Source organism: Syzygium oleosum, unplaced genomic scaffold (assembly GCF_021117445.2).
Source record: "Syzygium oleosum isolate NSW1041296 unplaced genomic scaffold, Sole_v2.1 Sole_v2.15, whole genome shotgun sequence".
NCBI classification, from domain to species: domain Eukaryota; kingdom Viridiplantae; phylum Streptophyta; class Magnoliopsida; order Myrtales; family Myrtaceae; genus Syzygium; species Syzygium oleosum.
This window is the reverse complement of record NW_026607499.1, coordinates 3,353,473-3,366,296: the sequence shown is the minus strand read 5'-3', so window position 1 is coordinate 3,366,296 and position 12,824 is coordinate 3,353,473. Positions and strand designations below refer to the sequence as shown.

Below are 12,824 nucleotides of genomic sequence, written 5' to 3'. Positions count from 1 at the left end.
TAAAAAGAATCCCTTAAGTAAATGCCTTTATGCTCATTCTGAAGTTTAAACACTACTCACCTTTCCGTTAGTTCCCGACAAAATTCATGCTCATACTGATCTCTCCTCTGCAGTGAACAGCTGATTTGAAGCCTCGTCCAGTTTTTGCAGTTACATATTTGGTATCAGTCGATCCGGTTTTGCGCAATTCACAGTCATTAAACATCATTTTTTTGACTGGCAAGGGCTTTTCAATGTTTTCTGGTCAGCCATCGATGATTGTGGAGTTGATTCCTACCCCAAGGAACTCATATTTGAGCGGGAGGGGCTACGGTGGAGGGTGGTTGTGCTAGTTTACCTCCATGTAGTTGGCTAATTATAGTCATGCCCGTAGGTTACCAACAAAAAATGTAAAAGTTACTATTGCATCGTAGTTCCATGAATGAAAACCCTGAGAGTCGAATTGCCGCGTGTAGACTGAAGCCATTGGCTTGATCAATCTCATGATACATCCGATCCACGCCTGAATATTTTCTGGAACACCCACAGGTTCATGGTTCAGGTCGGAGACAGATTGGCGTTAGAGAAGTTGCACTTAGCCTCTGTACTCCTTTTGTCTTACCGCATAATCTGACAGACATGAGAAAGTGAACTTGCCAGTACAATCTAAGGTGCGTTACTACGTCAGGTGTGGGCTAGGATCGCAGAATCGTGGATTCAAGCTTCTCAAGTTTTGTTCTTCTCGTACCTCGATGAGAAACATAAAAGTGTCAGTAGTCCCCTCATGGACCCGATACAGTACATAGGGACAGGGTCAATGGTATGCCCCCACCAAAAGCGTCCTTCAACTTAGTGAGTCCCAAAGAGTGGAATTACGGACACCGAATGGCCCAGCACATATGGTAGCGGGTGTCAACCTTTATACACGGCACAAACGCCTCGTACTGCATCACCAGTTAAGTTTCACATAAAACTTATCGTTTGCAATTGGCGAAACGGCCAATATATGGGCCTTGCCAGAAAACACGGTATAGCATAGCAGTGGTGGTAGTAGTACCTATCTGATTGTAGTAGTAACTACCTCGATGTGTCGGTAATCTTGTCAATGTGCTATTATAACTGTGCTAGTATATTCCTAAGAAGAAGAACCAAAGGACACGGGACCATACAATTTAACTTGACAAGAAAGCCAATCTCAGTACAACAAACATGTAGGTCAACTAACAGGAGCTTAGATATTATCTTCTCGGTTTTACAAGCTTCACCTCTATCCACAGACATATTGTTGTTATCAGCTGTTTACTTACATTAAGTCATGAAGCAGGGCAATCAGTCCAGAGATGCATGCATTTGAATCAAAACAAACCGGAGAGCCTTAGAGTATGATTATTGCCTGCGGAATTGGAGGAAGAGAATAGAGGGGTTAGGGAGAGAATTAGCTAGTTGGGGGCGAGGCGATATCCCAACCTAAAAGAGAATAGAAAAGTTTTGAAAATGATGTGTTAAGCGCATTATCATGATAAACACAATCTCAATATGTTCAAAGAATCTTTACTGCATCATCATTTTCCAATTAGCTAACAGAATGCAATTCATATGAAAGAGAGAGAAAAGAATTGGCAGAATTGTTAAGTCTTTATGTTCTGTTACTTTGCATGAAGCTTCAGTTGTAATCAGGGAGAGTCTGAAACAGCTAAATCGCCACAATCTTCTCTTTTGGGCAAGACAAATAAGTTAGAAGGCTCTTGTTCCTTTCACATGTAGGCTGCCTTAAGTTTCTCAATTGATGCCCATGTCTCCGCCTGTAAATTGGTTCTTCAAGAAAGAGAATGGCAGAATCAGATATTATGACCGGAAGAGAAACACCACATAAATTGTTCACATCTGCCAATGGTCGAGGCAATGGCACTACTTGAATGGAGACACTTAGTCAAGATTTCAGACACAGAAGTACTTGCAACTAGAAAAGATGCAAAATGATGACTTTCTTTTCTGCTGCAGCATGAGAATCTGATGATACCCATAGCGAGTATGTTGATCAGTTAAAGGAAACAATTAGAATCAATATGAGTCAACTCTAACTGCATTGAGAAGGGAATCACACGTTAAATTTCTGCTATGGCAGCCAAAATCCTAGAGGTCTAGATGGATTCAAATGCCACAGGCCACAGGGTGTAACAAACAGATTCTGATGAAGGTTTAAGTCTTTTCTCGAGAAGTCGTCAGCGTGGACATTGAGTGATGCGATGGCAACAAAGATGAATGTTTCGTGCTTGGTGATATCGGACAAAGAGGCAGCACAAAAAAGGCTTTCCAGATTAAGCGCGCTTAATCTGGAATAAAGTGATAAAATGACAAGAGTAACGAGGCAAGGAAACTCCCCATGATTCCCTCCCAAATTCATTCTCCTCTCACTCCGTCTTGGTTTGCAAGGAAGGGAACAGCAAATGAACGCAATGTTAATTCATCTAGAGGAGAATAGACCTACATTCCATGGAAAATACTGCAAATCAAATGACATAACCAGCCACTATTGATCCAAAGAAGCTGCTTTTTTTCTTTTCTACTTCCGTTTTCAGTCAGACAATAATCTTGAATCTCTGCTATCACATTGCACCAGGAATGTCCATAAAGGAAATCCCATAGCATGATTTCGGTGCCCATGAGCTCAGAGCATCTGGGCTTGTCCCAGACCACTTTGAGGCTCTGTTTAAACTCACAGAAAGTTTTGACCCAAAAAAAAAAAAAAAATCACAGAAAGTAGTTGCTCTGCACTAAAAATCACCATTCTCAATTTGTCAGTTACTCAGCAATTTCTTCGCCTTACGACCTCATGATCAGAGAGTACCACAAGTTACAGAGTTCGACCTTGCAGGGCTCAATATGTTAAGCAGCAAACAAACTAACTAACATAAACCATTCCTAAGCACGTATTGCCAAGAGAACAAAGAAGGAAAAAGAATAAACAAAACACGATCACCTCAATCAGACCTCAATCAGGAGAAGAAGACACGAACTCTCTCACACTCTCCACAAAGCTCCAACCTTTCGGCCTCTCCGACCTCTTCACGTACTCGCCCGCGCACTCGCGCGTGTACTCGCTCAAACCCACCTCCCCTCTCCTCCGCCACAGCCCCTCCCCGAAGCTAGCGTGCGCGAAATACGCCTCCGCCTCCGCCGGGCCGCCGTCGCCCTCCACCTCTATCGGCAGCCGCTCGTAGTGGCCGCGCCCGATGCCCTCCAGCTCGTCGACCCGGGAGAGGCCGCGGGGCGAGACGGAGAAGAGCTCGCCCCGGACGCGGTGGCCCCGGCCGGGGAGGTTGACGAGGAAGGGGATGCCGAAGGGGCCGAGGACGAGGGGGTGGGGGAGGCGGGTGACGCGCGGGCCGAGGGGGACGGCGTCGCGGGAGCGGATGAGGTCTTCCATGAGCGGGTGGTTCGGGAAGCCCCGCTTCAGCGTGCCGTACGTGAAGATCAGCGAGTGGTGGTCGCACGCCATCGTCGCCATCGAAGCATGCACACGCAGCAGAGGGAGAGAGAGAGAGAGAGAGAAGGAGATGAAATGAGGGTTGACTGTTGACTATTTGTTGACTATTGAGTCGAGATCAGACGATTTTGGGCCGGAACATGGGCCGGATTTTGGGCCTAATGATATTTCTTTTTATATGATGGGCCTCATGATATTGAATTGTGAGGTCCAAGCTGCATGAAACAACATCATGACGCCTCCATGATTTAGGCGTTTTCGTTAGGGTTCGCGAGAAAACTGGTCTCTTCATGGCTAATCCGGTCAAAAGGGTTGGTCAGATTGAAAATAGTGCGACTCAAATTGACACGTATTGATCATTCTTTAGGCAATACGATTTTAGCGAGTCAAATCCGACTCGGACTCAAGCATAACCGACCCGGCCCATATTACTAAAATACAATCATATTTAACCAGACCAATTAAAACCCTTACCCACCACCCTCACGTTTTCAACCTGGACTTGTAGCGCAGCACAAAGGAGGACTCGGCCTTCTCTCGAAGAATCTGAAAATTGTTGTACACAATCTATCCGGGCCCAACGCAATTCTCGCCATTTGGAATTTGGAAAAGCACACCCATCAGAGGATCTCATGTTTATTTGGGTGTAGCCCTTTGAGTCGACAGTGTCATCTACGATGTTTACCACAGACATTGTGAGATTTTACGTGCTCCAACATTACCATGCCCAGATTGATGAGGATGACAAGATTCATGGTGAATCGAATTCGCTATGATGATTACAAAAAAACACCGGATTAGCGACGGAATTTGCGACGGAAAACGTGGAAAAATCCGTCGCAAATCGAATTTGCGACGGAAAATTCACAAGTTCGTCGCAAATTTGCGACGAAAAAGAATTCGTCGCAAAATTCGTCGCAAATTTGCGACGGCACATAGTCCGTCGCAAAATTCGTAGCGAATATTCCGTCGCAAATTTGCGATGAACTTTGTCCGTCGCAAATATCCGTCGCAAATTTCGTCGCAAAATTTGCGACGAACGTTTGTTCGTCGCAAAATTCGTCGCAAAAATCCGTCGCAATTTCGTCGCAAATTTCGTCGCAAAATTTGCGACGAACGTTTATCCGTCGCAAAATTCGTCACAAAATTTGCGACGAACGTTTGTCCGTCGCAAATTTCGTCGCAAAATTTGCGACGAACGTTTGTCCGTCGCAAAATTCATCGCAAAAATCCGTCGCAATTTCGTCGCAAAATTTGCGACGGACGTTTGTCCGTCGCAAAATTCGTCGCAAAATTTGCGACGAACATTTGTCCGTCGCAAATTTCGTCGCAAAATTTGCGACGAACGTTTGTCCGTCCGTCGCAAAATTCATCGCAAAAAATCCGTCGCAATTCATCGCAAATTTCGTCGCAAAATTTGCGACGAACGTTTGTCCGTCGCAAAATTTGCGACGAACGCTTGTCCGTCGCAAAATTTGGGCCGAACGGTTGTCCGTCGCAAAATTCGTCGCACAAATCCGTCGCAATTTCGTCGCAAAATTCGTCGCAATTTTCGTCATAAAATTCGTCGCGAATTTCGTTAGCAAATTCGTCGCGAATTTCGTCGCAAATTAGTGACAAACTTTAATGATAACAAAATTCGGCTTAAAATATTCGTCGCTATTTTTATATCATTTCGGCCATAAATTCTTGTCCATATCAATCAAAGGAGACAATGATATATAATTGAAACAGAAAAACGAACAAACCATAAATTCTGACAAACCAGCCACAATGACATATAATTGAAACAAATAACAGAAGGAAAGTTGTAGAGTCTTACATGATACTATTTGATATCCAATATTACAATACAGTCAAAACATGAACTAAGAGACGGGACAACCATAAAAGATGCAAAAAAATCATACAGAAGAAGACGCGGCTTTGGTACGATGGCAGGACACCAAAAGTAGTCACTTTTGTCAAGACCTGAGGAAATATCGATACATAAATCAGTCCAGAATATAAAAAAAGCGTTTATGCATGGATGTGGAACTAGGTGTAAAATAACAAAAGGGTTAACAAAAATACGTTTAGGGACGAACATAAATGTTCTTACATATGAATATGAGTGAAATTATGAAAAATCAATATTATGAAGCAAGCTTACCCCCGATTTTGAGAAATTTAACTAGAAAGACCGGAGAAAATCTTCATCATCATCAGCAGCATTCTCGGCATCAATGTGTTGGTCATCATTGTACCCATCACCTACTGGATTGGCTGGAGGTACAGGAGGATCGCCATAGCGATTGATGTTAAGGTGTTGCATAACGACTCTCATTTGTTCTTCCAAGTTTTGTATTTGTTCATCCTTCTTAACAAGTAAATTATTGAGACGATGCACTTCTTGGGTCAAATTCTCGTCTGGTCGTGACTTCCTTCGACCAGTCCCAGTGGATGATGAACTTCTAGGACCATTCGGCATGAACATCCTTGATAATGATCCCATCCCAAATATTTTCCCTTTTTTCGCCCCACCCGTTGCCTCCATCCATAATGCCATATTATCAACTGGTGGCCGGGACTCAGGACAATCATCACTACCACTAGCACTGCTCATTAAAAGTTCATCATATTTTTCCTACATTAACAATATAGATGAAAATAAAATCACTATATATATATCTACCGAAAATATTGAAAGCATTCACGGTTTTCATTATAGTTTACATATAAGCCAAAGTATAACCTTACATACCTTAATAGCTTTTGCTCGATCGCCAGTCCATGTCTTATCTTTCTTTTGAAATGTGCGTTCAAATATAGCTGTAAATGTCGGTTCCGTCCCCAATTCATGTGCCTACAAAATGTAAACATGAGTAATTGAATTAAATTAACTGATAACTCATTTAATAGACTTACCATTCGTTTGCGATGCTCCGCAATGTTGATAAAGCCCCCAGCATATGTGGCTGACCCATCACTAGAACTAGAAGATCGATTCTTCTTATTCCGCTCACAGAGTTGCCGACTCTGTTCAGATGCCCAAAATGTCTTAATTGCCTCCCAATTGTCAGCTGTAAAGAAAGACGGCTTCGTTTGCTTGCTCTTCGCTCTATTCATGACATTTCGCATAAAATCACTTATTTTCTTATCGAAAATTCTTCTCATTTCATTGTCTTCCGATTCCTCCCACTTGAACTTCCGCTGCAATGAATAAAAACACAAATTAAAAATTATTATGATGATTACATATCCATAACCATGCACCAAACAAATATAGACAGATTTTGTAAAGTTCATGTCAGGGAAAATATCTGGTCCTTTAGGTATCGAAAACTACGGAGTTGTTCTGGTCCCTTTACATCATTCTTGACCGTCAATATACTACACCACACTTAATTGGTGAGAAAATAAAATATGTAAAACTTACCTTGAACTCATTCCACCACATTTCTTTCACTTCTTGTGGAACATTTCTGTAAGTAATATACTCTCCCATCCAAAAGTTTCTTACTATTTTGTTCAATTCCCTTACAACAGACGGAGCATCCGTGAATCTGCATTCATATGAATATTGTGCAACATGGACAATTCAATTGACATCAATATCTAAAGCCATAAATATTACATATACTAAAATAAAAATGAAGTACTTACGAATCTCCAAATGGGCATATGAAGAATCGGTTATCTTCTTGACCTATGTTTCCGTCAAAATTCGATTGTTCCGCCGAATAATGGGGTGGAACGGAAGGAGATGGAGCTAAAGGAGATTGAACTGGAGAACGTTCAGTTCGCATGTGGCCAAGTCCCGTAACATGTTGTTGAGCGTTGGAGGAAGGGCCAACGTGTCCATATTGTGACGGACCATACTGTGGTTGAGGGTTAGATGCCGGGACAGGGGAAGAGGAAAGGGCCGGGGACGAGGACGAGGAAGAGCCTTATCTTCTAGGCATGTGACCTCCACGTTTAAACTGACAAGTAGGAAGGTTATGCGAATATGTACAAAACTATTGACACGTATTCCGAACACATAATGATGTACATGACGAAGCTTACCATTTTGATGGAAAGACTGAGAAAATGTTTCCTTGAAATGAGCCAATGTCGAGTGTTTATGACGTGCAATTTCCTACAAACAAATATACTATGAATCCCATTCATTTTGATATGAAACATCAATGTATGAGCACGACTTGGGTGGCTACAGGTATTAAACATCACTATATGAATCGCATTCATTTTGATTAAATTTTTTTTTACAACGTACAAAAATTTAAATTTCACTGAAAGTGGGTGGCCACAGGTATTCTGATTCATTCTGTACAGTTTTGTAAGAAAAAAATTATTATTATTGCAAAAAAAAATTCTGGGCCCTAAAAAAAGATTTCACTAACAGTTAGTGGCCACCGATATTCTAAGACATTTTGTAAAGTTTTGAAATTTTAAAATTATAAGCATTTTTATATTATTATTTTTTCATATAAATTTTTTTCGTGAAATAAAAAAATTTGTCCATACTAAAATTGGGTGGCCACAGGTAGTCTAAGCTATTAGGTAAAGTTTCCAACATTTTTGTCCTTATTTATTTTAATAGTTTTTAGGGCACGTTAAAAAAATTAAATATAACTAAAAGTGGGTGGCCACAAGTATTATAAGTCATTCCGTGAAGTTTTGAAAATTTTTAAATTCTAATTTTTGTTTGGCCATCTAAAGAAATTTACATTTCTAGGCAATTCTGTGCAGTATTGAAATTTTATATTTTTTTAATTTTTTTTTCACCCAAAAAAAATAAAAATTTCCTTCACAATGAGTGACCACATTTATGTTAAGCCATTTTATAATGTTATGGAAATTTTTCATTTTTTAATATATTTTTCCCCGGAACGTTAAAAAATCTAAATTTCATTGAAAATGGGTTGTCACTATTAATTTTTGCCATTTTGTGATATTCTGAAATTTTTGTTTTTTAAAAAGTTTAAAAAACTTTTACGGTCAAATTTCATATTTGTTGCCAACATATACCATTGTTGGCATTTTCCGTAATTTTCCTTGATTTTTTATAGAATTATTCAATTTTCAAGCATTTTCTGTGAAAACGCTTAATCAATCAACTTATCGTCATTTAACGCTTAATCATCCACATAATAGACAAATTAACCAGTCGACCATTGATCAATGCCACATGCAATCCTGAAATCGACCAGTCATTTAGCCAACGAAAAGTGACCCTAGATAATCCTTAAACAAGTCCGACTAATTACCTAATTATACTAACTAGGGTTTAGAGAGTTGCTTACTTGGTTCAAGGACAATAAAAATCGGCCGATAGAACAGTGGCGGTCCCGGCGCAAGCCTGAGCTCAAATGGTGACTAGTCGGCTAGGTGCTCGGCCACGACCGGGAGAACGACGGCGAAGCTCGGCGGCGACGGCGTCAGGGGCGGCGACGGTGTTGGCGGCGACAACGGCGTGGGGGGTGGCGACGGCGTCGGGCCGACCGGCCACAGCCTCGGCCGGCGACTAGGAGGCGGGTGGCGGGCCGGGTCGGCGGCGCACGGCTGCGCCGGCGGCCAGCCGGATTTGGCGACGGCGGCTTGCAGGCATTGGGACGCGACGGCGGGGGGCGGGGCGACGAGGCGGAGCTAAGGGGCGATCGGCGGGGGGCGGGCGACGGGCCTACAGTGGTGGCGGCGAGGCGGGGCGGGCGACGAGGCAGTGGTCGAGGGCGCGATGAGGCGGGGGGCGGTCGGCGAGGCGGGGGCGAGGCGCGACCGGCGGGGGGGGCGACCGACCGGGGGCCGCGGGCGGCGGGGGGCGACCGGGACGGGCAGTGGGGGCCTCGCGTGTCGATCGGGCGACGGCGGGGGCTCATGGGGCCGACCGGCGACGAGCGGCAACGGCTGGGCGGCGACGGCGACGGGCGGGGGGAATGCGCAGATCTGGCGGGGGCCGACGTCGGGAAGGGGTAATAACATGTAAATTTGCGATGGACGCCCACGTCCGTCGCAAATTTGCCACCGACAAAAATTCGCGACGGAAAAATTAATCCGTCGCAAATTTGCGACGGATTAATTTTTCCGTCGTAAATTTGAACGGTAACAATTCCCTCCTAAATTTTGCGACGGACAGCTGAGCCCGTCGCAAATTTGCGACAGACTCAACTGTCCGTCGCAAATTTGCGACCGACAGTTTGGTCCGTCGCAAATTTTGCGACGGAGTGATTTTTCCGTCGCAAATTTAAACGGCAAAGTTTTGACGGCAAATTTGCGACGGACTCAGCGGTCGGTCGCAAATGTTGCGACGGAAATCATAGTCCGTCGCAAAATTTGCGACGGACGGCTGAGTCCATCGCAAAATTTGCAACGGAAATCTTAGTCCGTCGCAAATTTACAATGCATTTTTTTACGCCGAAAATTTCGAGCGGTAAAAATCTCATCGCAAAATCAACTATCCGTCGCAAATTTGCAACGGACTTTCTATATTGGTCGCAAATTTTGCGATCGACAATAAATTTCCAGCAGAAATAAAAATTCGTCGCAAATTTGCGACATAAAAAAAATTCCGTTGCAAATTTGCGACGGATTAAATTATCCGTATACAATTTCGAACGGTACAAATTCTCTCGCAAAATTTGCGACGGATAGCTTGAGTCTGGCGCAAATATGCACATACTACATGAACGTTGTAAATTTGTGAATTTTTTTTTTCGGTCAAAAATTTAGCATCTCATTTATTTGGGTCCTAAATTTGCTACATCTTTTTTTCAATCAAAAATTTAGGCATCTCAAATGTTGCAATAGAAATTAGAATATCGGAAATGTTAGGGCACGTTAATAATGTTAGACTTGTCGGCATTTAGGGACAAAATTTCGGACGATCAATTAAAATAAAAAGAATAATCGACAATAACAATAATAACAAGAACAATAACGATAACAACCAAAATAGCACCTGTAACATTAATAATTACACATCTGTAGTGTTTTGTGACAAAAATTTTAATCTTCGTCCTCGTCTTCGTCCTCGTCCTCTTCCTCGTCCTCGTCTTCGTCATCTGTCTGAAAATCAGATTCTGAACATTCTTGTACATTTAACTCGCAAATTTCAGTTGGCTCCACATCTATCATTGCTCCACACGGATCTCGTAAAGTTGGTATGTTATATTCCTCAATTTCAACCGTGTTAGACACTTCCTCCTGTTGGTAGGCTCTATCCGTCCAGTGTTCCTCGATTTTTCTCCGTGCTTTGATTTTACATACAGCCCACCAATCAGCTTTGTCACGTTTCAAACTAGGATATGATGCATAACATATTTGAATTGCTTGTTGTGCCAAGACAAATGGTTCATACTTCATATACCTTATCTTGTGATTTATTTCAACCAAATTGAACTTCGTATACACCTTCATTCCTTTGACGGGGTCGAACCACGTGCATTTAAATAACACAACCCGCATCTTTAATGGTCCAGGGTACTCTATTTCTATGATTTCATCCAACAAGCCATAAAAATCATCTTTCGAACTGTCACCATTGGATGACCAAACAGACACACTACTATTCATTGTGGATTTTCCTATTCCATATTCTTGAGTATGAAAATTATATCCATTTATGAAATATGCTGGCCAACTTCGAACTCTTAACTGTGGACCCCATGACAGATAATGTAGCAATCCTTGCCCTCCAATTTCATCATAATTACTGTGAACCTAAGGTTATACATGCAAAGTTAATAATATATATTTAACTAAATGATGTATATAATTTTAATAACGTGATTTTGATCCATAGGCAACTTACATATGTCTTGAACCATGCTGCAAATTGTTCATCGCACAAACGGTCAAACTCATTTGGTTGTAGTCCAAACATTGAAGTTTGGAAAATCCTAATATTAAAAACCATATCATTATTAGCAAATATTTGACACGCAAAACATATATTTACAAATTTACAATTACTTGAAGTATGGCTCGACTTCTGGACAGTTCAGTAAAATATAAGTATGGGCTGCATGAAGTTCTTCGCCTGATAAGTAACGAAACTGACATCCGCCGCTTGGTCGACCCAGATAATTGAAAATAGAGAATGCTGTGCAATTGGGATCAATGGGGCCCTCATCATTTCTGCCTGCTCTCCGCCTCTTGCATTGAACGTGCGGCTCAAAATAGTATGATGCAAATGTCGTCACTTCTTCCACAATATATGCATTACAAATTGAAGCTTCAACATGTGCCTTATTCTTCACTTTTTTCTTCAAATGATATAAGAATCTAGTTGAAATAGAAAGAAGCTTATCGGGACATATTATATGATAAACTCATTTGAACTGTATTTTAAAGAAAACATTACCTCTCAAATGGATACATCCATCGAAATTGGACGGGATCTGCAACTTTGGCCTCATAAGGCAAGTGAACTAAGAGATGCTCCATCGAATCAAAAAACGCCGGAGGAAATATCCTTTCTAAGTTGCAAAGAATAATTGGAATATCTCTCTCTAGTTTTTCCATGTGCGATGCTTTTAACACTGTCGAGCAAATATCATGGAGGAAATTACTTAATTCTGTAATGGCGCCCCATACAAAGTTCGGTAAAACTTCCTTCAAAGCTATTGGAATTAGTCTTTCCATCAGGATGTGACAATCATGACTCTTCAAACCTGTCAACTTGCATTCCTTCAAATCAACACATCTCCCGAGGTTCGAAGCATATCCATCGTGAAACCGCATGATTTCAACCATTGACAAACAACTCGCCTCTGCTCCTTATCCAATGTATAAACTGCTTTCGGTTTTGGTCCCCTGCTGCTTGCATCCACAGCTAGTATTGGCCGATCGCAAATATCTCTCATATCTTTTCTTGCGTTCAAGTTGTCTTTTGTTTTTCCGGCGACATCCATCACAGTATTTATGATATTGTCGAAAACATTCTTTTCTATGTGCATGACGTCAAGATTATGATGAATAAGATGGGCCTTCCAATATGGTAGATCCCAAAATATACTGCGTTTTGTCCACTTATGTGTACTTCCGTACTCAAAAGTCGTGCCGTGCGGGTTTTCAACAACAGTTGGAAAGTCCTGCACACGCTCCCAAATTTGATTGCCAGTCAACCTCAATGGTGGACGCGTTCTTTCAGTCCTATTCTTGCTGAACTCTTTCTTATTCCTTCTGAAAGGATGACTTGGCGGTAAAAATTGTCTGTGACAGTCAAAATAGCTAGGCTTCTTTCCATGTTTTAATCTAAATGACTTTGTCCTCTCCAAACATATCGGACATCCTAAGATCCCAGCTGTACTCCATCCAGATAACATTCCGTAAGCTGGAAAGTCATTTATCGTCCAAAGAAGGGCAGCCTTCATAA

At 42.0% G+C, this 12,824-nt stretch overlaps 1 protein-coding gene across 5 annotated transcripts; it reads right to left on the bottom strand.

Moving 5' to 3' along the window:
- LOC115677991 (putative gamma-glutamylcyclotransferase At3g02910) lies at positions 1 to 3,541 on the bottom strand. Of its 5 annotated transcripts, none has more exons than XM_056318554.1 (2): positions 2,960 to 3,541; positions 1 to 1,794 (listed from the first exon to the last, which is right to left on the bottom strand). In XM_056318554.1, exon 1 carries the CDS (start codon positions 3,485 to 3,487, stop codon positions 2,972 to 2,974), a length of 516 nt encoding a protein of 171 aa, XP_056174529.1. In that variant the 5' UTR covers positions 3,488 to 3,541; the 3' UTR covers positions 1 to 1,794; positions 2,960 to 2,971. The 5 variants fall into 5 exon arrangements, with proteins under 5 accessions (XP_056174529.1, XP_030457106.1, XP_030457101.1 ...); XM_030601246.2 differs by having other exon boundaries at positions 1 to 1,781; XM_030601241.2 differs by having other exon boundaries at positions 2,971 to 3,541.
- Positions 3,542 to 12,824: the final 9,283 nt, after the last annotated feature.

Excerpts from the sequence above, each read along its gene's own strand:
- LOC115677991 (XM_056318554.1), bottom strand. The coding sequence starts at position 3,487 with ATGGCGACGATGGCGTGCGACCACCACTCGCTGATCTTCACGTACGGC.